General features: G+C 54.0%; 7 protein-coding genes across 7 annotated transcripts; 5 read left to right on the top strand and 2 right to left on the bottom strand.

Annotated features, from left to right (window-relative positions):
• Positions 1–205: 205 nt before the first annotated feature.
• Positions 206–2602, top strand: J4E85_001841 (uncharacterized protein; the record flags this gene model as incomplete). Its single annotated transcript, XM_051466125.1, has 1 exon — positions 206–2602. The coding sequence occupies one exon, from the start codon at positions 206–208 to the stop codon at positions 2600–2602; it is 2397 nt and encodes a 798-aa protein (XP_051330682.1).
• A 391-nt stretch (positions 2603–2993) lies between these two features.
• J4E85_001840 (uncharacterized protein) lies at positions 2994–3456 on the bottom strand (the record flags this gene model as incomplete). The annotated part of the gene is made up of 4 exons (XM_051466124.1): positions 2994–3129; positions 3244–3286; positions 3339–3378; positions 3451–3456. The coding sequence occupies 4 exons, from the start codon at positions 3454–3456 to the stop codon at positions 2994–2996; spliced, it is 225 nt and encodes a 74-aa protein (XP_051330681.1).
• A 1188-nt stretch (positions 3457–4644) lies between these two features.
• On the top strand, positions 4645–6467 carry J4E85_001839 (uncharacterized protein; the record flags this gene model as incomplete). The annotated part of the gene is made up of 4 exons (XM_051466123.1): positions 4645–4655; positions 4796–6034; positions 6082–6163; positions 6216–6467. 4 exons carry the CDS (start codon positions 4645–4647, stop codon positions 6465–6467), a joined length of 1584 nt encoding a protein of 527 aa, XP_051330680.1.
• A 340-nt stretch (positions 6468–6807) lies between these two features.
• On the top strand, positions 6808–8127 carry J4E85_001838 (uncharacterized protein; the record flags this gene model as incomplete). The annotated part of the gene is made up of 1 exon (XM_051466122.1): positions 6808–8127. The coding sequence occupies one exon, from the start codon at positions 6808–6810 to the stop codon at positions 8125–8127; it is 1320 nt and encodes a 439-aa protein (XP_051330679.1).
• Positions 8128–8924: 797 nt separating this feature from the next.
• J4E85_001837 (uncharacterized protein) lies at positions 8925–12495 on the top strand (the record flags this gene model as incomplete). Its single annotated transcript, XM_051466121.1, has 4 exons — positions 8925–9064; positions 9145–9314; positions 9428–12183; positions 12235–12495. The coding sequence occupies 4 exons, from the start codon at positions 8925–8927 to the stop codon at positions 12493–12495; spliced, it is 3327 nt and encodes a 1108-aa protein (XP_051330678.1).
• Positions 12496–13891: 1396 nt separating this feature from the next.
• J4E85_001836 (uncharacterized protein) lies at positions 13892–15952 on the top strand (the record flags this gene model as incomplete). The annotated part of the gene is made up of 4 exons (XM_051466120.1): positions 13892–14035; positions 14084–14911; positions 14976–15458; positions 15512–15952. The coding sequence occupies 4 exons, from the start codon at positions 13892–13894 to the stop codon at positions 15950–15952; spliced, it is 1896 nt and encodes a 631-aa protein (XP_051330677.1).
• Positions 15953–19881: 3929 nt separating this feature from the next.
• J4E85_001835 (uncharacterized protein) lies at positions 19882–21099 on the bottom strand (the record flags this gene model as incomplete). Its single annotated transcript, XM_051466119.1, has 1 exon — positions 19882–21099. One exon carries the CDS (start codon positions 21097–21099, stop codon positions 19882–19884), a length of 1218 nt encoding a protein of 405 aa, XP_051330676.1.
• Between the last annotated feature and the right edge of the window lie 3616 nt (positions 21100–24715).

Here is a 24715-nt window from a genome sequence, read left to right as displayed (position 1 = left end):
TCGTGAAGAGGAAGCAGGAGCGCTAGCGTCTCACCTGACACCGCGACATCGCGCATGGACTCGGCGCACTTCAGCCTAGAGTCGTGAACACAGCCAACACCACACGAGCCCATTGCGCGCGCAGTCACACCGCGAGCACACAATGCGCATCCCACCCACCGTTCCTCTACCCATCTTCTAGCCCTCTCGTACCGACGCCTCCGCAATGTGGTTCCTGGAGCACGAGAGCCTCTTCGGAGGTAAGCGCGTCTGGCTCCGCCCCGGATCACAGCAACTGTTCGGTCGCACCAAGTCAGACGACAAAGATGGCCCACAAGGAAAAAATTGGAAGATTGACAACAAGGCGGTCTCGCGCAAGCATGTTATGCTGAAGGTGTATGACGCAGCACCAGAAGACGGCACAAAGCTTCACAAGAGGTCTCAGATCGAGGTGACCGATCTGAGTTGCAGGCAGGGAGTCACAATCGACGAGAAAACTACATTGAAGAGCCAGAAGGCCTCCGATGGGTCGATAGAATACAGCCGCGAGACCCTGAAAGGCACCGAACATACCATCAGATTGGCTGCCAGCTATGCGCCATTCAAGATCGTCTGGCGCCCAGTCGTCTTTACATATGCTTCGAAGGAATCAAAAGAGAGCAAAGCCCGTAGCGCACAGCTACACACCCTAGACATCAAGACTACAACGGATTTCGTATTCGACAAGACCACCCACGTCGTGTCCGCAAAACGGAACCTTCCGAAAGTCCTCTCGGGTCTGACTTCAGCCAAACACATCGTCACTACAGAATTCCTCGATAAAGTCCTCGTTGTGGCTACTCCATCGGTCGATGAAGAAAACAACTACCTGCCTTCGAAACTGGAAGAGGACTTTGATGCATGGTGGCCGGCGGAGAAGGAATATATACCAGCAGCGGGCATAGAACCAGGTACTCGGCCACATGAGATGTTGCTACCTGATTCATCGCGGTCAGAAGTTTTCTCTGGCCTGACCTTCGTATTCCTGAGCCAAAGCCAATACGATAGTCTGTTGGATCCCATCACTGGTGGAGGCGGCAAGGCATTGCCATACGACCTGAAACTTGGCGAGACAACGGTGGAGGAGTACGTCAATCACATTCACAACGTGGCAGGAAAGAAGCGGCGTGGCAAACCTGGCGACAAGCTCCCTGTCATAACGGTGCGCTTAAACGTACTCACAGAGGATGAATGGCTCAAGAGCTTTCGGATCGGCGTCGATCAGGCACTTGGGCAGCGCTCAATCGAACAGAAGGAGTTCATCGACGTGATTATCACAGGGGACCGTGCCCCATTACAAAGCCCTCCCGCAGACGTGATTGCTACTGCACCACCAGAGGTCGTAAGCACTCGCCGGTCCATGCGTCAACCAACACCAATGTCTGAATCTAGAGCACCATCGCAGGCCCCCGAGGAGAACGCACCTCCTGCGGAAGAGCCCGCAAAGATCAATCCACGAAAGCGCATCCACCGGCCAAAGACGAGCCGCTTCACGGGCTTTGATGATGACGAAGACATCCCGAAGAAGAAGCTGAAGGTCGAAAATCCTCCAGTGGAAGATGTCCAGCAGTCTGCACCACCACCAGGACCATCGATGACAGCTTCGCAAGCACGCAATGTATCAGGTACACCAAGTCAAGCTTCTCCACCATCAAACGCCCGAAAGACGATCGAGAAAGAAGAGCAGATGGATACCCTGTTCCCGACAGCCGCCAAAATGAGGGCGCAAAGAGCGGCTACGCGTGCGCCATCTGCTTCTGTCGAGCCTGAAGAAGGGGGCCCGGTGAAGAGAGCATCCACTATAGCAGCTGCTAGGGAGCGACTCAACTTGGCAAAAGACAAATCCGAAAAGGAAATCAATATCCGCGAGCATACTCGTAAGCGCATCAAAGAAGAAGAGGAGCGTCGCAAGGCAGACGAGGAGAGCTTGCGAGAAGCGCTTGAAGGTATCGACATCACTGAGCTGAAGAATCTGGCCCAAATAGAAGAGATGGACGTTCTACCTCGGCAGAATAGAGGCCCTTCGCGCAATCAAAGTCAAACCAATAACGAGCGCTGGAACGCTGAGTGGAACGGTCGCAAGAACTTTAAGAAGTTCCGTCGCCGTGGTGCCGAACAGGGCGTCCAAGCCCACAAAGTCATCGTCACGCTTGAAGAAGCACCAGCCAAGAAGGGCTTCGGCCTCACTGATGCCTTCTTCCTCGAAGACACCGAGCCCTCTTTCCGTTCACGCGATAGCCGGCGTGGTCGCAACGCAGCAGCGGACGATTCGTCAGAGCCAGAAGTCGGTGGCTTCACTCGTCGGAAACGGACCACGCAGTCTCAGGCGCAGCGAGAAGTGATTAATGTTGAAGACAGCGGACCGGACGACGAGGAGGTTCCAGAACAACGAACACAGAAGAGTAGTGGGCGGACGCAGAGGGTTGTAGAGACACAGCTTGAGGGCACGCAAACGCAGAGGGGGAAGAAGAGGGGATCTGACGCTGCGAGTGGGCAGCCTGCTAGTAAGAAGGGGAGGTTTGGCAGAAGGGACGACGATAGCGATGACGAGGAGACTGGTTTTAGATTTAAAAGGAGGACATAAGCGTGTGGTCATCAGTCTGTTTTCTCGATTTATACATATACGCGTATGATACCCTGCATGGAGTGGGTAGCGATAGGGAAATAAACCTGCATTCATCGATAGCGAAGAGAGGGCATGTTGGAATAACTTTGATTCGTAATCTCATAGACAATGGTTTCGCCCCAACGCCGTCTGCCTGCTAATCGAGAGGGAGACTCGACGCCGTGCTCTTCATCCAACTTCCACACCGACAAGGTATCGCCAAGCTGTGCCCAACGCACCACGACTCATCTAGCCAGCCCCAGCTGCCAGAGCTTCTAGTCGCCCGCCTCGTGTAGCGTTTCATCTTCCGCACATCCGCAGATCACATATTCGCCGTGACTTCGTCGCTGATTGTGGGTATACAACGCATCTATCGCTTGCGCTCAAAGTAGGAACTGGAACCGAAGAAGGCGACGCTCTGGTCCATGACCGTCTCGCCGACCCAGAGGTAGCTCTCGAACCATTTCTGGGCGCTGGGGTTTTCGCCGAAAGTATCTGGCTTCACACTGGGTCTGGGTTTAGCTTTAGCTCCGATCTTGTAGTTTTGCGCGGCTCGAAACGGGGGGTTGTGGAGGAGGGGTGGGTTGGGTGGCGCTTAGGAGGGATGGATGGGGACATACGTGAGGCCAGTTGAGCGGCGGACGCCGGCGAGGAAGGCGGATACTGGAGTGCTGTTAGCGATGGATTTGGTTGGGGCGAAAGTGAGGGTGCGTACTTAATACCGCATCGAAGGCGTAATGTGCGACTTTGCCGAGCTGTTACTTGTGTGAGTTACGGAACATGCGACTCGGTGGTCCACAAACGCAGTAGTAGAGTAGTAGACATACGACCATGATGGGCGACGTGGGAGGAGGCGGATGAATGTGAGGCTACGTGAGGCTGCTTGGGGAGAGCGTGGCGACTGGGGTTCAGGAGGTTCGGTGGGTGTGGGTGTTGTTGTTGAGTGCAGGATGCGGGATGCGGTGTAGAGTGGAGGTGTGGCTGGTGCCCTTCCTTAGTCACTTGTCTGCATGTGATTGCGCTGGCACACGACCTCAGGGTTCCCTAGTGTAGAAGCCGATGTGACAGGTGCATCAATTCGATCGAGCTCAGGTGCTACCCATAGATGGGCATGTCCGTCGCGGGACTATCTCTATCGACTACCTATGCGACTGTCCGCGATGTCCTACAGGCTCAGATACGCAGAACGGTCCCCACTAATATGGAACTGGACCGTATTGTCGCATCAATGGGACCTTCCCTTTGACCTCGGGCAAGCATGCGGAGCAGCTGCGGGTGATTTAGGAGCGGACCCTACGACAGGTGCGCCTGCTATATAACAAGGGCCTGCCGCGACGATGTCTTGCTCTTGACCCCATGAAACCTCCAAGACACGACCATCTCCGCGCGGGTAACCCACTGAAAAATCCATTACACGCCAGCAGCCGGCCGCGCACCAGCACAACCGCCCACTAGCCGGATACGCCCAGAGCGCAGGCGCCGAGATTTTTCAATCGCTTTGCAAATACGCGTCGGATGGCTGGCTTATCTGGGCGGGATGTTCAAGGGCAATGAGGCGACAACGTGGGCGGAGTGGAAGAAGCAAATGGGCGTCACGACAGTCAACCATGGGACGTGTTCAGCAGGCAGTCGGCCCAGGGTTCGGCGCATAACGAAAGACTCTTATTCAACCAAACCGTCTCCAGACCATTTTCTGACTGCAATCTGTTTCCAATTCTCATATCCAAACCGCCGCAGGGTGCAGCAGCCCCACGTACTAAGCAGCATACTAGCGCGCTACTAACTGCCCCTCCAAAACACGCTCAACAGCCAACAAAACTTCTAGCCCGTCGCAGCACAAGATAAACCCGTCGACCGCCGTTTTCCAGAGAGCAGCTTGTTCTTCTCTCTTCCTCCCATCCCCCAGCCGTCGCGCATTCAATTGGAGTCCCTCACACAGACTCTCTAACCGGCCCCGCACTCCGCGACAGCGACTCAGTCTTCCCCCTTCACAGCCCTCTCTCTGAATACTATCAGCAGAAATGGCGAACGCGTACGTATAGAATATTCTCTTACAACAGAAAGTCAGCAGTTCTTCACAGAAACTTCAGCAGTTGAGCTCAGATCTTCACGCGTTACAAGTTGATTCTACGTAGAAGCATCCAACTCCAACACCTACTGACAGCAATACAGTCTAGACCACCTCAACTCCGGCAGGACCAGGATCGAGTGGCTCAGCCAGCTCAACACTGAGTACACACCTGCCAAGGAGTACCGAAGAACCTCCATCATCTGCACCATCGGTCCCAAGACAAACTCCGCCGAGAAGATCAACTCCCTCCGCAAAGTTGGTCTCAATGTCGTTCGCATGAACTTCTCCCACGGCTCCTACGAGTACCACCAGTCTGTCATCGACCATGCGCGCGAGGCGGAGAGGACACAACCCGGCCGGCCTCTGGCCATTGCCCTTGACACCAAGGGCCCAGAGATCCGAACTGGTAACACTGTGGGCGATGCCGACATCCCCATCAAGGCTGGCTCCATCATAAACATCACCACCGACGACCAATATGCCACGGCATGCGACGACAAGAACATGTACGTCGACTACAAGAACATCACCAAGGTCATCGCACCTGGTCGCATAATCTACGTCGATGACGGTGTCCTCTCATTTGAGGTCCTCGAGATCACAGACGACCAGACACTCAAGTGCAAGTGTGTCAACAACGGTAAGATCTCGTCGAGGAAGGGTGTCAACCTGCCCAAGACCGACATTGATCTTCCCCCGCTATCCGAGAAGGACAAGGCCGATCTCAAGTTCGGTGTCAAGAACAAGGTCGACATGGTCTTCGCCTCATTCATCCGCCGTGGCAGCGACATCACTGCCATCCGTGAGGTGCTCGGCGAGGAGGGCAAGGACATCCAGATCATTGCCAAGGTCGAGAACCAGCAAGGTGTGAACAACTTCGACGAGATCCTGAGGGAGACCGACGGTGTCATGGTTGCTCGTGGTGACCTTGGTATCGAGATCCCGCCCAGCCAGGTCTTCATCGCCCAGAAGATGATGATCACCAAGTGCAACATTGCCGGAAAGCCCGTCATCTGCGCAACCCAGATGCTCGAGTCCATGACCTACAACCCGCGTCCAACTCGCGCTGAAGTCAGCGATGTCGGTAACGCTGTTCTCGACGGTGCCGACTGTGTCATGTTGTCTGGAGAGACCGCCAAGGGTGACTACCCCGTCGAGGCCGTCACCATGATGCACGAGACCTGCCTGCTCGCCGAGGTCGCTATCCCATACGTCAACGCGTTCGATGAGCTGAGGAAGCTGGCACCCGTCCCATGCCCTACTACCGAGACCTGTGCCATGGCTGCCGTCAGTGCCAGTCTCGAGCAGAACGCTGGCGCCATCTTGGTCCTGACCACGAGGTGAGTCTCCTAGCATGTTGTACATTTGTGATTCTAACGTGCATTAGTGGTACCACCGCCCGCCTCGTCTCCAAGTACCGCCCCGTCTGCCCTATCATCATGGTTACCCGCAACGAGATGGCTGCTAGGGTAAGTGTTGCTTTTTCCAGTACACAGGGATTCCCTTGGCTAACTAGAGTAGTATTCACACTTGTACCGCGGCGTTTACCCATTCTACTTCCCCGAGAAGAAGCCCGATTTCAAGACGGAGCCATGGCAGGAGGATGTTGACCGCCGTTTGAAGTGGGGAATCATGAACGCCATCAAGCTCGGTGTTCTCAGCAAGGGAGATCCAGTTATCTGCGTACAGGGCTGGAGGGGAGGAATGGGACACACCAACACACTCCGCATCGTCCCAGCGCAGGAGGACCTTGGCCTTGACCAAGACGCGTGAAGGTAGCGTCGGAGCGGACGTTTGGTTGTTTAGATAGAAGGTGTGGAGTGCGCTGCAGGAGGCGCATATAACATGACTCGTTTGCGCAAATGACGGTCTGGCGCATAGGGACACAAGATTTGGTGTAAACACTAGCGGATCAAGCAAACTCTTTAATGATTACCTCTTCGCACAAGTTCCAAGTGATGGTCGCATGCTAGATAGGCAGTAGCTACCCAGGCACCTGAGGCGGCACAACGTTGGAACAAAGGAGCCCAGAGTGGAATCGTCCGTGCGCCCAGCAACACTAGGCATCTGTACACGATGGTGAGTCCGACGCACAACCCTACCACAACCCACGATGGACATATCTGCGCTAGTAAATCACGATGGGGAAGCATCGGTGCTACCGCGCCGTTCACTCTCCCACCCCCATTCCCTTCCCGCATCCTCCCCTGTCACTCCCGCCGCAAAGATACCGACGCCTAAACCCAGCCAGCAGCAGATGTCGCTGAAACGGAAGCGCCATGACCCCAAGCCCATATGGGCGTATCGCGAAGGCGAGCAGCTTCCACCTGAGCTCAGGCAGCTGCAAGAGCAACAACGTCAACAGTCGCGTCCCCCTCCGCCTGTTGTAGTCCCCCAAGCACACTCACGCGCGCAACCTGCGCTTCCATCTCACCCCCCTCCGCCGCGACCTCAACCGTCTCCGAACGCCGAACGAAACGGACACGCGCACAGCGATGCCGGCGCGCCTCCCCCTCCAGCAGTCACTGCATCTGGCCTCTCTCGCTTCGCGCGACCAATGTTCCACGATGCGCAACTCTACGACGTCGTCGCGCACGAAGTATGCGAATTCATCTGGGCCACAGCCGTCAACAACGAGGCGGTACGAAACGCGATCGCAGATCCAAAGGTGCAACTGGAAGTCGAAGCGCGCTGGGGTCAGATCCTAGAAAAGCAGACTGACCAGCGACTGCGCGGGGTCTGGAACACAGAATGCGTTATCAAGTCTGAAGCCTTGGATGTCAAGTTCGAAAGCACTATGACTGCTCTGCAACACAAGCGCATGAACCACGCCCTCAACGCGCAGGTCCAGCAGTCGAAGATACCCGGTGCTCCGCGCCCGCCGATCGATTACCGACATACCTACGAGACGGACATGTTCTACGAACTCGACCAGGAAGGCTTCTCCACGTTGAATCCTATAGTTCAGCGTCTCATCAGCGCATCCGGTACCCGGCAGAAGGTCCGCGTAACCCGCGACAAGAACACGGGCGACTTCGTGAGAGCCATGATAAAACATCGGATAGGGAACCTCGAGATCAGCTCTCCTAAGACAGAGTGGGACTATCGCATCGGTATCAACCTCGAAATCGACTTCCCAGGCCCGGTTGACAGCCTCAAGGCCGCGCTAGAGCCAGGAAAGACGCTGGAGAGTATGCAGCGACAAAAAGACCGCATGTCATACTCATGGCTGGGCGCATACCAAATCGATCTCACGCAGGTCACACAAGGGACTAGCAAGAACCATGAGCTGGAGCTGGAGTTGGATTCTGATATTCTCATCGCTGAAGCAGACAAGGTGAGGCTCAAGCAGCCTACCGAGTTTGAGGACATAATCAGCGGAATGATGAACAATCTGCGGGTTGCGTCACGCATAATCACGCATGCCGCTTAGAAAAGGGGAAAAACTCAACACCGTGGAGCCTACATTCATGCTAGATGTTCAATTATGCTCATTTTTGTCCTGATGTAGGCGCCAGGCCTGTTCAGGTTCTGCCTTGCATGAGCTGCTTTGTATTATTATTATCTGATCTTTGCGGCGTTACATATCCAGAGGCACAACGAAGATGGAATCAGCAGCATTATACGGAGTTTAGTCTTTAGAATTAAGATACCCAGTTTCACCTACCTCTTATAAAGTATCACTCTCGACACAAGCCTAGGAGACTGCATTGCCTTAGGGTGTTAACAAACTCCCTGTTTTATGCTGATGTAGACTCCAGAGTACCTGTCAATTCAGATGAGCTGTTTCATCCCTGTTTGTACCATGCAGACTGTCATCCAAGTGCATGCTCAAAGTGACGTGGAAGTCCGGAGCTTATCGTAGGAGTGATGCGCCGGTAGCGTATTATGTCATGCTCAAAGTGGACCAGGGTCGCCGCTTCCGAAACTCACGAGCTACTGTTTAGACCATCACGTACACGATTCCCCGAACACCACAAGGGCGCCACGCCATCCCCATCAACCACCCACCCTCCATCTTCCCGTCCCTCTTTCACTGCGACCGTCACCATAGAGTCCGCCGCAGCACCGCCTCAGATTATCCTTTGACCTTAGGCAAGCCGCAGGCGCCACAGCGCAGCTCCATACGCTTCTACCCACTTCCGCAACAACAGCTCCCTCTCTCACCACCCACGCGGACGGCCGTCCCACTACACGAAGCCATACATTGCTCCCGCAAGACACAATACAATGGTTGGCCTTACGTCCGCCGCCGGTGTTGTCGGCTTCCTCTCGGAACCCGATCCGGCCCTGCGCTCGTTCGCCCTCCAGCGGCTGAACGAGGAGATCGACCTGCTGTGGCCAGAGGTCGCGGGATCTGTCAGTCAAATGTAAGGAACTCAGCTGAGCTATTACGCGCGCTCATCGCCATATCGCCATCACAACAGCTGCTAACATGGGTGCGTCATAGTGAGGCGCTCTACGAAGACGACTCCTTCCCCGAGCGAGAGCTGGCCGCTCTGGTAGCCGCCAAGGTGTACTACCAGCTGCAAGAGTACAATGAGAGCATGGTCTTCGCCCTGGGCGCAGGCAAGCTCTTCGACATCCACAAGGCAGCCGAGTTCGAGGAGACAATACTGGGTAAGACACCGCGGACAACCGAGCTTCACGTTCAGCTCATGTTACCTTCGTCATGAGTTGAAATAGCGGGTTCATCAGACTTCGAGCACAGTTTGCTAACTTGCTTTTTCCAGCCAAATGCTTAGACACGTACATCGCGCTGTCCGTCATGCACAACCCCCCGACACCGGTCAGCAAGGCGAGCCAGGCCCCTCCTCAACTGAGCACATCCTTCTCCGGAAATGCGGCAGGAGGTGCCAGCACTGCAGCCAGTCTTGCTTCGCCGATAACGCCCTTCTCCCAGTCCGCGTTACCCTCCAAGTCGCTTCTCTCCAGGGAAGACTCGTCGACATTCGACCCTACACTCCCCGGAGGAGGCAATGCCGGTGTACCAGGGGCCCACCCCACCCCGATGGTATTGCAGCGAAACGTGCAGAAGAACCTCCACAGCACTGTACGGCGGATATTCGAGAGCTGCTACGAGAGCGGCAACTACAAGCAGGTCGTTGGAATCGCCATCGAGGCGCGGAATCTCGATGTTCTGCGCGAGTCGATTGTCCGCGCAAGCCAGGACGGAAAGAAGCAGGGCAAGAAGCCCGCGCAGCCCTCCGCACAGAGCGAGGACTTGATGGAGTACGTTCTCGATATCTGCATGAACGTGGTACAAGAGCGAGGCCTGAGGAACGAGATCCTCCGCCTGATTCTGGATCTCCTCAACGATGACCAAATCCCGAACCCCGATTACTTCTCCATCGCCAAGTGTGTCGTATACCTTAACCAGCACTCGCTGGCTTCGAAGCTCATCCGGCAGCTGATTGAGCGAGGAGACGACAAGTCTCGCGCAGTCGCATACCAGATCTCCTTCGACCTTTACGAGAACGGCACACAAGAGTTCCTCACAAAGATCATGGAAGAGCTGCCGGAAGCTGAGAAGGAAGACGCGCAGAAACCCTCGGATGCAGGCGAGTCGGACTCTCTGCTCGCAGATGTGGACACTAGCAACTCAAAGGGTGACCAGGCGAGTGAAGATCAGATCAAGGTCTACAACAATGTCCGCTACATTCTCCGCGGAACCAAGAGCATCGAACTGAACCTCGAGTTCCTGTACAGAAACAACCGCACAGACAAGGCTGTGCTCAACAAGGTCCGCGACAGCTTAGAGGCTAGGAACTCCATCTTCCACTCCAGTGTTACCTTTGCCAACGCCTTCATGAATGCTGGCACTACCAATGACACATTCTTCCGCGAGAACCTGGAATGGCTGGGAAAGGCAGTCAACTGGTCCAAGTTCTCCGCGACCGCTGCTCTGGGTGTCATCCACCGCGGCAACATCACACAAGGGCAGAAGCTTCTTGAGCCTTACCTGCCCAAGGACAGTGTCTCATCGGGCTCTCATTACGAGCAGGGTGGATCACTATACGCCCTTGGTCTGATCTACGCGAACCACGGATCCAACGTTCTCGATCTCCTCCTGAAGCAGTTCCAGAACGCATCTGAAGAGGTTATCCAGCATGGTGGTGCGCTTGGTCTTGGTGTTGCTGGTATGGCCACTGGCTCCGAGGAGATCTTCGAGGCGTTCAAGAACGTTCTGTACACAGACTCCGCCATCAACGGTGAGGCCGTCGGTCTCTCCATGGGTCTGGTCATGCTCGGCACTGGCAACATCAAGGCACTCGAAGATATGATCCAGTACGCGCACGACACACAGCACGAGAAGATTGTTCGCGGTCTAGCCATGGGCATGGCACTCATCATGTACGGCCGACAAGAGGCTGCTGACGAGCTCATCAATGGTCTCCTCGACGACCCGGACCCAACTCTGCGATACGGAGGTATCATGACCATCGCTCTTGCGTACTGTGGCACAGGCAGCAACAAGGCCGTCCGAAGATTACTTCACGTTGCCGTCAGTGACGTAAGCGATGATGTACGAAGAGTCGCAGTCATGAGCTTGGGTTTCATCCTCTTCAGGAAGCCAGGCAGTGTTCCCCGCATGGTCGAGCTTCTCGCAGAGTCATACAACCCACATGTGCGATACGGAGCCACCATGGCTCTGGGTATTGCTTGCGCGGGAACTGGTCTCCCAGAGGCCGTAGATCTGTTGGAGCCAATGATGAAGGACTCAACCGACTTCGTCCGACAAGGTGCTTTGATTGCGCTGTCCATGATCATGGTACAGCAAAACGAGGCAATGAACCCCAAGGTAGCATCTATCCGAAAGCAACTCGCCAAGGTGGTGAGCGATCGCCACGAGGATGCTATGGCCAAGTTCGGTGCTGCTCTTGCCCTGGGTATCATTGATGCCGGAGGTAGGAATTGCACAATCGGTCTGCAGACGCCGACCGGCAACCTGAACATGGCGGCCATCGTCGGTATGGCCGTCTTCACTCAGTACTGGTACTGGTTCCCTCTGACTCACTTCCTCTCGTTGAGCTTCACGTCTACCGCCGTCATTGGTCTAGACCAGGAGTTGGAGATCCCGTCGTTCAAGTTCCACAGCAACACTAGGCCAAGCATGTTCGATTACCCGCCAGACGCAGAGGTCAAGGCAGAAGAGGCGCCCGAGAAGATCAAGACCGCGGTCCTATCCACCACCGCTCAAGATAAGCGACGACGGATGGTAAAGGAGCGCCAAAAGCGGAGGGAAAGCATGGATGTGGACCACACTCCTACCACACCCAAGCCTGCGGACGACGACAAGATGGACGTAGACGAGGACCCTAAGAAGGAAGATGGCGAGAAGGCTGACGGTGCCCAAAATGTGGAGTCTTCAAAGAAGAAGGTTGAGAAGGAGAAGGTTGGCTACGAGCTGGAGAACATGTCGCGTGTACTGCCGCCCCAAGTGAAGTACATTAGCTTCCCAAGCGAACGATATGTACCAGTGAAGAAGGTTAGTCATTTGCTCACCACGCCGAAGATCCTTAAGCTAATCCATCACCAGCCAACACTCGGTGTCATTCTTCTCACAGACACGAAGCCTTCAGAACCGAAGACGCTCCTAGAGCTCAAGGTAAAGAAGGCCGTGCCTGCCCCTGCCCCTGGCGCATCGGGCTCTTCAGGAGATCAAGGACCAGAAGGCATATCAGTAACAACTGCTGCAGCGCCGGTCAGTGATAACATGGTGGATGAGGGCGAGGCCGAGGCTTCCACTCCGGGTGAGTTTATCTACGAGTCCGACACGAACCCGGACGACGACGAGTAAACGACGTCGTCGGACTTGATCGTGAGCAGTGTATTTCTGTACTATCAGCCTATTGGCGGTTGGACGTCGCAGTGGAGGAGGTAGCTTTTGCATTCATCATAGGTTATAGGGAGGCTTGTAGAGCCACCTTTCCCCGTCGCCTTTTAGACTAGGATGCATGTATAATAGCCAGAGGGTTTATCTTTGATATTAATGACTCCAGCGTGCGCAAGTGGTGATGTAATGACAGCGACATGTATTGGCTTCCAGAACCCTGAAGAAAGTATGGCGGATCACACGACACGAAGATCCCTGGTCTTTCAGGAACCGCTGGCATACTGTGTCGGTAGTGGAGGTGGAGCTCAATATGTGTATATTAAGAGGCCGAGTAGTGGCGAGCGGGGCTGGCGTTCAGTGACAAGACTGCAGATGAAAGGTAGCTTGCTGATTGACCACTGCTAGCTGTAAATGCCGTCCTCGTGAGCGTAAAGCATTTGTCGGTACAATTGTCGCGAAGAAAAGCTGAAGACGGCTCAAGTGTTCTGGACAGCGGGTCGCACCTCCCCTGCGTTCCCCGGATTGTTCGGTCCGCTAGCTCGGTTTGCGGGTGGAGGGCGGCAGGGCCGTCTTCTAGACTTCATCTTTCGCAAACATCAACATTAGCAACAATTCTTGAACAATAGCATCAAACATGTACCGCAGACTGCCAAACGTCGCTCTCGCCGCCGATACTGCAGCTCAGCCCAGGTCTCACAAGGGCGTGCAATGACGCCTGCATCTGCCCTGTGTCAGAACGCCAGGCAGTCGCGAAGCGAAGGGATTGCGGCATGGTACGAATGGGCGGCCTCGGTGGCTTCCTCGATTCTTCCATCGCTTCCGCGAGGTCTCACCCTCTGAAACGGAATACTTCCATTCGGTACAAAGGCTTTTCCACCAACATGCGGGATGCGCCTCCACCAACACCCAACTGATACACAGTCAGAAAGCTGTCGCATAAGCTACATGTCCTTGAGCAGCATGTGAAATGGTCACCCACAACCCCAAGCCATCTCATCTTACCCTTCAAGCCAGACTCCAATCATTGCTGTCTCCCCAGACTTAAGCGAATCCGCAGGTCTGCAAATACCCGGTCATCATGCGGGACCCCCCTGCACTGTGCCACATGCATGCGAGGCTGCGCTTTAAGGACGGGGATGTATAGCCCACGCTGTTCTTACTGGCGAGGCGAATCTGGATTTCTTGGTCGCGTGGATGGGGACGGAATATATTACTGTGCCTTGCGTCCGCACTCGCAGCTCCGCGGTGTTTCTGTCTGTCGAATGCTGATGCGTGGGCCATGCTGTCCGTTACCTTGGGCTTGAGGAAGACTTCATTGTTCAACTCATTTCGACAATAGTATTGTTTTTCCCGGGTCGACATGGATTACCGCCACAAGAGGGATGTGCACACTTCGCATACGGAGCGCAGCAGCTCGACGCAAATTCGCCAGGTGCAGAACGTTGCTTTTGCCGATGCAACGGCTAAGGCTAACGTTCGGCCATGGACAAAGGCCATGTTCAAGGTATTATGACAAAAACGTTGTTCCAGGATGGTGTTGACGGTGTGATAGCTATATCTCTGCCTTTTCATCGCCACACTCAACTCGTGCATCAACGGATACGATGGATCGCTCATGGGGGCAATCAACAGTTACCCTCAGTATCGTTCTTATTTCAATTTTAATGAGACCGAGGGAACTCCTACTACCGGAATCGTCTATGCCATTTACACCATTGGGAACCTAGTCGGATCCTTCGTTGCTGGTCCTGCAACAGACTTTAGAGGAAGAAAATGGGGGATGTGTATTGGTACCTCAATCATCATAACCGGCGCCTGCATCCAAGCATCGTGCTCCAACCTAGCAGGCTTCATGGGCGGTCGCTTCGTCCTCGGTTTTGGCGTTGCTATTACTTCGACCGCTGGTCCCGCTTATGTGTCTGAGATGGCACACCCATCCTACCGCGGCATTTGCACGGGAATCTTCAATACATTCTGGTACGTCGGCGGGATCCCAGGCACGTTTGTTCCGTATGGGACTAGCAAAATCGACGGATCACAGTCCTGGCGTTTTCCAATATGGCTTCAGATGATATTCGCTGGAATTGTGTTTGTGAGCTCGCCGTTCCTGCCAGAAACGCCTAGATGGCTCATCGCAAATGACCGACATGAGGAAGCGCTGGATACCATGGCACGCTTTCATGGCGAGGGTAACCGCGATTCGCCTATCGTCAAGCTGGAGTATAAAGAGATGGTCGAAGATATCAGCGTTACTGGATCAGATAAGAGATGGTGGGATTACCGAGAACTCTTCAATTCACGAGAAGCTCGGTACAGAACTATGTTAGTAGTCTGCATGGCCTTTTTTGGACAGTGGTCAGGGAATGGCCCTGTATCCTACGTAAGTTTTGACTGTACGAAGTGTATGTGAGACATATACTGACTTCGTACCTCCGCCTCTGCAGTACTACCCAACTATACTTCAGGGCGCTGGCATAGCCAACAATCGCACACGCCTTCTCTATAACGGAATGCAGAACGTTGTTTCATTCGCCGGCGCGGTGTTTGGCGCCGTCTACACCGACTCCTGGGGCCGTCGACCCCAACTCCTCGTGTCCACCGGCCTACTCGTTGGCATCCTCACTATTGTCTGCGCCCTAGTTGCCACCAATCTCAAAAAGGGACCAGATGGAAAGCCAATCTACGATGCAAATCATACACCGCAAATCGAGAGGATTGGGCAGGCAAGAGCAGTGATCGCGTTCTTCTTTATCTTCGGGTTTGTCTATTCGACAGGTTACACGCCGTTGCAGCAGCTATATCCGGTCGAGTGTCTACGATATGAATCTAGGGCCAAAGGGATGGCGTTTTACAACTTCTGGGTGAACATTGCAAACTTCTACAACACCTTTGTTACTGGAATTGCGTTTTCAGGCGCAGGATGGAAGGTATGTCTGATCACCTCGTCAGCTCATAAGCCCTGCTAACCTTTTACTCGTAGTACTACTTCTTATTCATCTTCTGGGACATCTTCGAGTTCATCGTCATCTACTTCTTCTTCGTCGAAACACGTCGCCGCACCCTCGAGGAGATCAGCGACATCTTCAACGCAAAACAGCCAGTCAAACACTCTCTGAACAAGACCCGTATCATTGTCCATGGGAACGGAAGGGGTGTAACAGCGATGCTTGACAAAGAGGAGATGGTCATGGAGAGGGATTTTGGCAACGATATGGATGGCGCCGGGGCGAGAGTTATGGCGAGGAGGGAGAGGGATTCAGCCGGGAGCGAAGGTAGGCTTGTGAGTCATGAGTCTGTGAGAGACTCTTTGAGGGACAGGGTCATGGATCCGGGGAGGGGCAGTGGAGAGAGCGAGGGCATGTCCGGTCGGTATGAGATGAGTAGTTGGATGGATAATGGGGCGAAGTATACAACCACTTAGACGACCATCTTTGTAGATATGTTTCCTTCCAATGTACATGATTTTACAATCCACGGTAGTTTGTGAATATCTAAGTGCGCAATCGCGTGAATATAGTGAATGCACATATATACAGCCCCTAGAAGCAGTCAGTATGCTTCCTAACAAAGATGGATGTTCACTTACACAAGACACCACATACGGAAACCCCAGTCCCGCACCTCCCAATTCAATAGCCTTAACCCACAGCACAGTCATCAACGGCGCGCCGACTAAAGACCCTAGTGTCTTGGTCAACATGACGATACTGAAGTCCTGCGCATCAGAACGTTCCAGCGCGACAAGTGACGACTTGACCAGCGACATGGTGAACACCGGCAGAGCAGAACCCAGGGCGTATATAATCAGTGCTAGACATATCAGCCCACATAATTCACGAATCACGGAAACGCCAGAGAGAACGTACCAGTAAGCAACATCCAAAACCTCCCTGCCACAGCTATACAAAGCACACCCAGCACCGACACTGCAATACTTATCCTCGCGCCCATCACATTCAACCTAACATCATCGCCCCTCACAGCTTTCGCCGACATCGACGTGCGGATAAGCCGGGGGACAACTACCACCAGCAACGTGAGGTTCACGAGTGCTTTGGCCGAGAGGAGGTATCCCGCTTGTGCGAAGGTCCAGTTGTAGCGTTTAGAAATGTATTGAACGAGGAGCTTTGTGTCGGAACTTGCTAGCGCGGTGAAGAAGAAAGTTACCAAGAGGACTTGGAAGTTATATCTCCCAATCACTAGATCACGTAGTCGATAGAGAGTCTGGGTGATGGTTTGGTAGGTGGTGGGTGGAGGGTTGAAAGCGGTGCTGTAGCGGGTTGGGCTGGTATCTGTGTTGTCGAGTAAGGACCCGGCTTCCTCTATTTCCTCCACGGGTCCGGACATGGGGTTTCTGGTGGTGTGTCGAGGGCTCGTGGTGTTGGGAAGTAAGCTGATTGTTGGTATTGCGCAGAGGAGGAGGGCGATGTTGAGCCAGAAGGGCAGCCAGAGGTTCTTGCTCATGGTGAATGCCGCTAGGGTTGGGCCCATGAAGGAGACGATGTATGAGGTTGAGCTGATGTAAGAGAAATATGATGCTCTGTAGGTACTTAGCGTATTCTGCTATACAGACGGATGTTTACTCACCGCTGAACATACTCGCTTGTCAAAGCCGAAGTAAGTGTAAAGATCGTTGACTGGAAGACGCACTCGCCTCCTAGGATATTGAAGATCGGACCTGCGAGAATGGATTCGGTTGGTAGAAGATGTGGAAGGTGTCCTGGCATAGTTTAGATAATAAACATAACGCTGTTACGAAATAATATATTGTGATGAAGCACTGCGATCAACAGTTCATTTTAGGACGATACATACCAACAATAATAGCCCATGCACTCATCACAATCCGTGGGACAAGATTGCACCACAATACAGTCCTGACACCCCACTTCTCCGCGACAAAGCTGAACGGTATAGTCACAACGAAGTCTGATGTACACAGTATTAGCACAAACGGCTTCTCCCTTGATACCATACTCATAAACCACATACCAAATCCAACACTCATCGTCTCCATACTACCCTGCAGCCACGCCAGCTTCCTCTGAACATCCTTGATTTTACACAACAGCTCCGGTATCGAGCCATCAGGTTGAATGACAGATACATCATGCTTTTGATAATGTTCTTGACACAACCGCAACTCTATCACTCGATTGAGAGGTAACGTGTATAGAACAGAGGATAGCTGGACCAAGAGGAGAAGAAGTACCAGGGGCCATATTGCACGTCTGCGAGAGGGCAACGGCATTGGAGACGGACTGCGCAAGGACGGTGAGGACGGTGTCGCGACGCTTGTAAGTAGTGGCGCGCTGCTGTCGATGTTGGACATCGTCTTAAGGCTCAGTCAAAGTCATTGTGTATCATCGCGGAACATTTGCCCAAGTGTGAGATTATGGTGTGCTATTGGTGTGGCTTCTAACGTGCGGTATCGCGACGTTGCGATAAGATAGGCTTCACGTGAGCAGCGATAGTGAACCTCAGAAGGACGACCACAACACAACATCATTGAACAAACCCCATCGTATCTTAGACTGAACCCAGGTTCACTGATTACACGAACCTATGCTCTATATGCTCGTAGCCGCGTGACTCTGTTTCTAAATGCATTGCCGGGCTTTATCCCGTCAACCTGTAGGGCTACCCCAGCCACTACATGCCGCCAACGCATCGCAATCTGCAACACACCAAATCGCGTCCCGGTGAGCTGATCCGCCTCAACACTAAGCGTACCGCGTTGATCCCTTGTCGTTCAACGACCCGTCTGACATACAGCGCACCTTCCTTTGTCGCCCAAAGACTGTTATTTGCCTCTTCCTGCGGAGACGTGGCTGGCTGTGTCAAGGGGCCTTCCTTGCACGGGATTTGCTGTCGGGTACTCCGGACAACGCCACATCCACTGATTTCCTGACAGTGCGTATGCCGAAACGGCGAGGCTGGGAGATAATCGTCGATTTCCTGTTTTCGAGTCTGAGTGAGGATTTTCCCATGTGCCGTCTCTCTGTATGCATGATCATGCGGCGTCTGTGCTGGCTTTGCTTTTCCCATGCTTAATTGTCATGTATCCACCTAGCGCGCAACCAGCTACAAGCAAAGTGAGGAGGAAAAGTAGCACCATAGCGCGAACTTTGTTCCTCATCCATCGACTCCGTAGTGTATTGCCGCTTTGCCTTCCATGGTTGTCCAGGGATATGTAGCCTCTCCGCCAAGGTATGCTGTCCAATATTTCGAAGGACTCGACGGACGCAGGGGACGGCGGCGCAGACGTGGGGTCAGACTCGGCATAACGCGGACAGAGCGTGTTGTGTGCGAAGGTAGTATCATCGTCGGTATAGGGTGAGAGCAGTTTGTAGCCTGCTTTAGACGAGTTTGCGGTAGTAATAGAGATCTGGGGCGGTTAGTAGCTGGAGGCGCTGATAGGCTCCTACAGGCGCCGTGTAATACTTACTAGAGGCATACTCGCCAGCGTTTGCAGTTGAGTAAAGGAGGGTCTGCGTGCTTCGATGAGCAGAGCAAGGCAATCTTAAGCAATTGAGATGGCATTGCTTGCTGTGAAACATGCGTGTACCCTGCGGCGTGGACTGTGTAGCATCCACTCGCCCAACATATATCACCAAGAATATTGCATGATGAAACACAGAAACAACGGGATACCAGGCGAAAGCGAGCATGGAAGACCAATTCCTCAATTTTGGGCGACCGTTTCTATACTATTGATGCTCTTCGTAGCTCTTCCAGCCCGGCTGTCCAGTAACATTCTGATGAGCTTGCAACAACACGCCCACATCACTTCAACACTTTTTCACCGTTCCACCGCATATGCAAAAGGAAAGTAGACAACCGTGAACAAATGAGGTGTCCGAAAAAAGTTTTGGATTGAGAAAGGAAGGGTATCTCGGCTCGCGTAAGCAAACAACAGTTGCGAGTGAGCCTGGTTGTGCTGGCTTGTGTATTTCCAATTTCAGCCTGTAGCCGCTTATCCTCCCCACATGCTGCAGAACAGATCAAACAACCCGTATTAGATGGACTTTATATCCAAGAAGAAAGGGTGCTCGACCTGATCTGGGCTCCACTAGCCACCGCAGGCTAATGCCGTGCGCATGGCAGCAGACGACCGGTAAATTTTGGTCGGACCTAACAAAAGAAATGCTCGAAACAGAAAAGTGACGTCTTTGATATCGCAATATAACAGTAACAAGACGCTTGTAAATGCTGGAAGAAATGACCTGCTATGACGCTCATACGAGTATTTTTGGTACAACGGAGCGCGATGGATGTGATCATGACAGTCCATGGCAGTTGAGTTTTTCGACAGTGGTAAGAATGGCCACTGCCTGGCGCGGTGATTTTTTAAACATGGAGGTATTGGTTGTGGAAGTATTGACCCTGATGTTGCATCGTGGACTGGTGTTCCGGAGTAGGTGTCGTGGGATACATTGATTGAGGCTGTGACTTGACAACGTGACCATAAGTAAAGTGCTCACCCTCAGGCGTAATCGGTGGGGTGGGGCATCCGTTCTGCATGACAGAGCTGTATGGGTTCTTGTTGGGCGTCTGCGGGTAAGCGTTAACATTGGGCACGGGCTTGGGCTCCTCGATGGTGACGGTCGGGGGTGGCGTAGGAGGGGCAGCCTGGCGGCGCGCGATCTGCGCTTGTCTTTGCAGGAATTCCTCGACGGTGGCGGACACAGTGGACAGATGCATGGATGCATACTTGCGGGAAAGTACCGGGGATGGCTGATACAGGTGGTTGGACAGGCCGATGACTGTTTGAGGGTCGTAAGCACCAGACCAGTCGGTGTTGCGTGCTTGGGGTCGGGAAAGGACGCATCTCGCGAGGGCAAGGGCGGATCGGGCGAGGACGGATGGCCGGGTGGAGACGAACTCCTTGTGGAAGAGGGCAATCTCGGCGATGTAGAGAGCCATGTGCTCAACCTCGGCATCGTATGGGGCTTCCGAGAGGGCGATCTGGAGGAATGCGTCGACGGTGGTGTGGCCAATCATCCAGTTCAAGGTTTGCAGAACGTGCCATTCCATCTGAGTGAACATCTCGTCATCGTAGAGAGAGCAGCACATCGACTTCAACTCCCGTACGGTGGGTACGCGGTCCTTCTTGTCACCGTACTTGGCGGCAATGAGGAGGGCTGCGCAGCCAACGAGCTGGTAGTGACGCTTGTAGACAACGCGGCGGGAGCAGTAGCGGTCGAGGAGGTTGACAGCCAGGAAGAGGGTCTCGGGCAACAATTGGAAGGCAGCGTGGGCTTCAACCAAGAAGTCGAGGAGGTATGGGCGCATGAACCACTGGATCTCGGTCTGGATGTCAATGGAGTTGACGTCTGGCAGGGTTTGTCCTTCCATGTGGATCATGTGTTGCATGATGTCTTCTTGGTATTCATCAGCTGTCATCCTTGATAGCTCTTCGGCGATGGCTCGTTGTTGCATCTTGGAGACAGCCCGGTGGCGCTCTCTTGCCTCAGCTCGCATGGCATAGATGCCATCGTCGTGTGACTCTACAAAGTAGGAGTCGCATTGGCCGTAGCGGGACTGTTGTTGTTGGTGGTACGCCATGTTGATGTGTTCGGTATGTATCGGGTAGTATCGTCAGGTCTCCGGGATAGACGTGGTCGGGTGTAAGGGGTTTAGTGAGTGGACAGCTTCGAATGATGAGCCGGATTAGAGAGTGGCAGCCTGAAAGGCAACGGTACAAAGAGTGTGATTAGCTGGTATGTAAAAGAAGGTCTGTAGTCGGCGATCCTCTAGTGCTGAGGGTCGAATGTGTTGGTACAGAGCTGGACAGATTTCGTTAGCGGGACCCCATCCAGAAGCCAATAGATATCCATACCTTTGCAGAATTAATACAATTAGTGTAGTGAGCGAATGGAGTGTACAAAAACACGAGCGGAAAAGGTCGAAGAAGGCGCAGATTTCATCCAGAAGACTGATTGACGCGGTCTCGTATATCCCTTAGTAAAAAGGGATGTCGTAGGGCAGAGCACGAGCTAACGAGTCCGCCGGGCTAGAGGTATATCGTCGAGGGTACTGGCGACTGAGATCTAGGCTGATGTGTGAGCCTTGGGTCGAGAGATGGCGATGCCGATGGTGAGTACGAACAGTGCAAGTCCTTTTCGGCGCTGAGGAAGTAGGTACAGCTAGTAGTAGACAATCTATAAAGAGGACATGTTAGCAATTGATCAGAACGAAAAGTTATGCCCTGAGTAGTGGGTCAGACCCATTTAGGTAAGGGTCCTGGTCGCTAGTCGAATTGAGGCCATAGCGAGGACGGGACGAGGCGGTGAACGACGGTGAAGAACTGTGGACATCTGGCAGGATGGTGTATAGCGACGTCTGAGCTGTCACGATAACGAAGCCCAGCTGCCAGGGAGCATACGACTGTTATATCGGCCACTGCTGCACTCCATATCCACATCCATTGTTCATCCACATCAGTGAACGAGCAGACGTCACAGGACATCGGGATCCGAGATTGCGCAATACTGGGGTGAAGCGTGGCAGTTCCGACGAGACGGGTTCTTTACGAGGTTGCTGAGGCAGTGTTCCGATGGTTGGGTTCGTGGCTGAACGCCCTTTGTCCGACACCCTTCTTCGCCCACACAAACGCCCGACCCTCAATCAATGCCGTCCATGCATGTCGTCCTGGTCTTCCTCTCCAGTCCCTGCCCTCAATGTTTCTAATCTCATCCCAATGTTCTTCGATGGTTCGGTCTCCTTTGTCGAGTCCATCGGGCCGGGAAATCTTCGGGTGAGCACAGCCAGCATCGGTGGAAAACCCCGGAATCAAAGGAACAAGAAATAAGTGACCTACCGAGATAATGGCTCAATCGTCACACACGAGGCTGATGGTACAGGTATCGGGTGGATAGCTGTGTAGAGAGCGAAGGACTAGAGTACAGCGAGTTCGTGTTCTCAGCTATCTCTACGTCCAGCGAGAGACGAGGGAGGAGGTCGGCGGAGGAATGAGGGCGGAAGGTACAGGGAGTCTGGACTCTTCACGATCCTATTCGAGGAGAGACGGCGGTCGGGTTTAGGGGACCGAGAGCAGGAGATGGGGAGTTTTATGGAAAGATAGGAGCCGAAACACTCAGCACCACATCAGATCCAAAGTTTCTCCGTGCTCGACCGTGGTGAAAGAGAGATATGAGGAGAGGGAGAGAGGGTGAGAGGAGAGCACGATACAGACGGACGTAGCTTGGAGAAAACGACTGGGCGAGCAAAGCCCTAGGAGGTTGCCGCTAACCGCATCTGACACACGGCAACTCGCACAGCATGGGAACAGGGAACTTGATACGCCCACAGCGCCCAGCCAGCCGATGCGTATTCCGCCGCCGTCGTGCCCCATTGTGGATCAACCATGGCGTTTTTGCGTCTGGGAAGCTTCGGCCAGGAACACGCTCGTTGAACGCGTCCTAGTCCCGTGTCTTCCGCAACCATCACCACCACGCCCAGCCCCGGTGCGGTGCTGCTCCCGTCGCGGTCGCGCGCACCCGCTGCTGTGCCCGCCGTGCTGCACACCGCGCCTGACTGCAGCGTAGGACGGACTTGAGTCTGCTCGCACCAATACTCGCTGCTGCACTTGCTTTTCTCAACGCGGCACCGACGCTCTGAGCAGCGCCGTGGCTGTAATCTTCGCCTGGCCCCGCTCGAATTAGAGCCCTGCCAGGGCGCCGGTGAGGCCACTCATGCAGCTATACAAGGTTGCAGGATAGCCTACGATCGCTGTCCAATGTCGCCCTCGCCTGCGCACAGGAAACAACTTGCTTTGCACACGGCCAAGACCTGCATAGGGCGTTGTGGCCGCCGCTCTCGCTGCTTGCATCCCAAACATGCCTGCGCCAGAGTCGTGGTTCCCCTGGCATGCTATAGGAAGCTGAGGTCATGTCATAATTAGCCCATTAGGAGACGCTCATGGCTCCTCCTTTGTTGGAGCGCATCAACGCTGCAGACGACGCCTGTCGGCACGCTGCATCCTTGTCACGCGTCGCACCGCCATCACCGCCCAAGGTCGCCTCCGTCGCGTCCTCGACATGCGCATCACGGCTCCACATGGCAAATCTCAGAAACTCAGGAGTAAATTCTGGAGACTCGTGAGCCTTGGCCGACACCGCACTCTGCTCACCATATTCTGCATGGCAGATTACGCGATAGGGGACCCTGGCACGACATATCCTGTGCGACACAGACCCCATACCGAAGCCGCCAGCCTGACCGTTGGACTCATCGTTTCGTAATGCCCTTGGTGTTTCGACGATAGTAGTTGCTAGTGCTCTGCCCGATGATCCACGTGTTTAGTAGCATCAGCTAGCAACGCGTGTCGGAGCCTAAGTTAGCTGCTGAGATTGCCAATTCTCCTAACTCGCTGTGCGCAGGTCCGTGGGTTTGGCAAGCCTCCACCGCATAGTTTCTAGAAATCAGCCATAGCCCGGACTTGACCTTCCCTTGCTGACGAGCGGGATTATGGCGGGGTTTGCTTATAGGATTCGTCCTCCTATTACAGGTGCGGTCCCTATTACGAGGTGCGGTCGTGCCGCATGCAAACGAGTCACTTCTTGCAGCGCTTCGATGTTGCAAAAGCGCGTTGACGCAAACATGTGCGCAGACGCGTTCATGCATGTACGATCTTGAGTAAGGAAGGTGCGCCTCAGACTTAGCGAGCCTCAGCTCTGCGCGGCCGCATCACAGAGTAACAACCGTCTCCACGTCGTGCAAGCATATACGGCCGAACTCCACAACTGACGTGAGGATCGCGAGAACGGCGAGGTCTATCGACATGATGATGCCGCTGATGGTTCACCTGCCAAACACATCTAGCTTCGCCGTCCAACTGCAGCATCACAATCCACGGCCGTTTCGCAACTCCCTTCGCACGCGTGCTGTGATTCGGCTTCGGCTATTGACAGGCGGCTGGGCCCATCATCTCGCGACGACGGATCTTAGCGTGATCTTTCGCGTTCATCATCTGAGTAAAAAAGGAAGATCCTAACCCGGCAACTCCGCATTGGAGCCTGCTCTAACATAGTGCTTCACGTCGCTGCTGCAGCTAGTGGCCAGCCGACATCCGCAACTGTACCATCGCCAGCCACCAATGCACCTCAGCACGTCCGGGTCCAGGCATTATGTCACAGTCGCGAAGAAACGCGTCTTAAAGTACCTGAGCTGTGCGCACGCG

Source organism: Alternaria conjuncta (assembly GCF_024043145.1).
Source record: "Alternaria conjuncta strain BMP 0040 chromosome Unknown scaffold_2, whole genome shotgun sequence".
NCBI lineage: Eukaryota > Fungi > Ascomycota > Dothideomycetes > Pleosporales > Pleosporaceae > Alternaria > Alternaria conjuncta.
The sequence above is the reverse complement of the archived record's forward strand: the minus strand, read 5'-3'. Positions and strand labels throughout refer to the sequence as shown.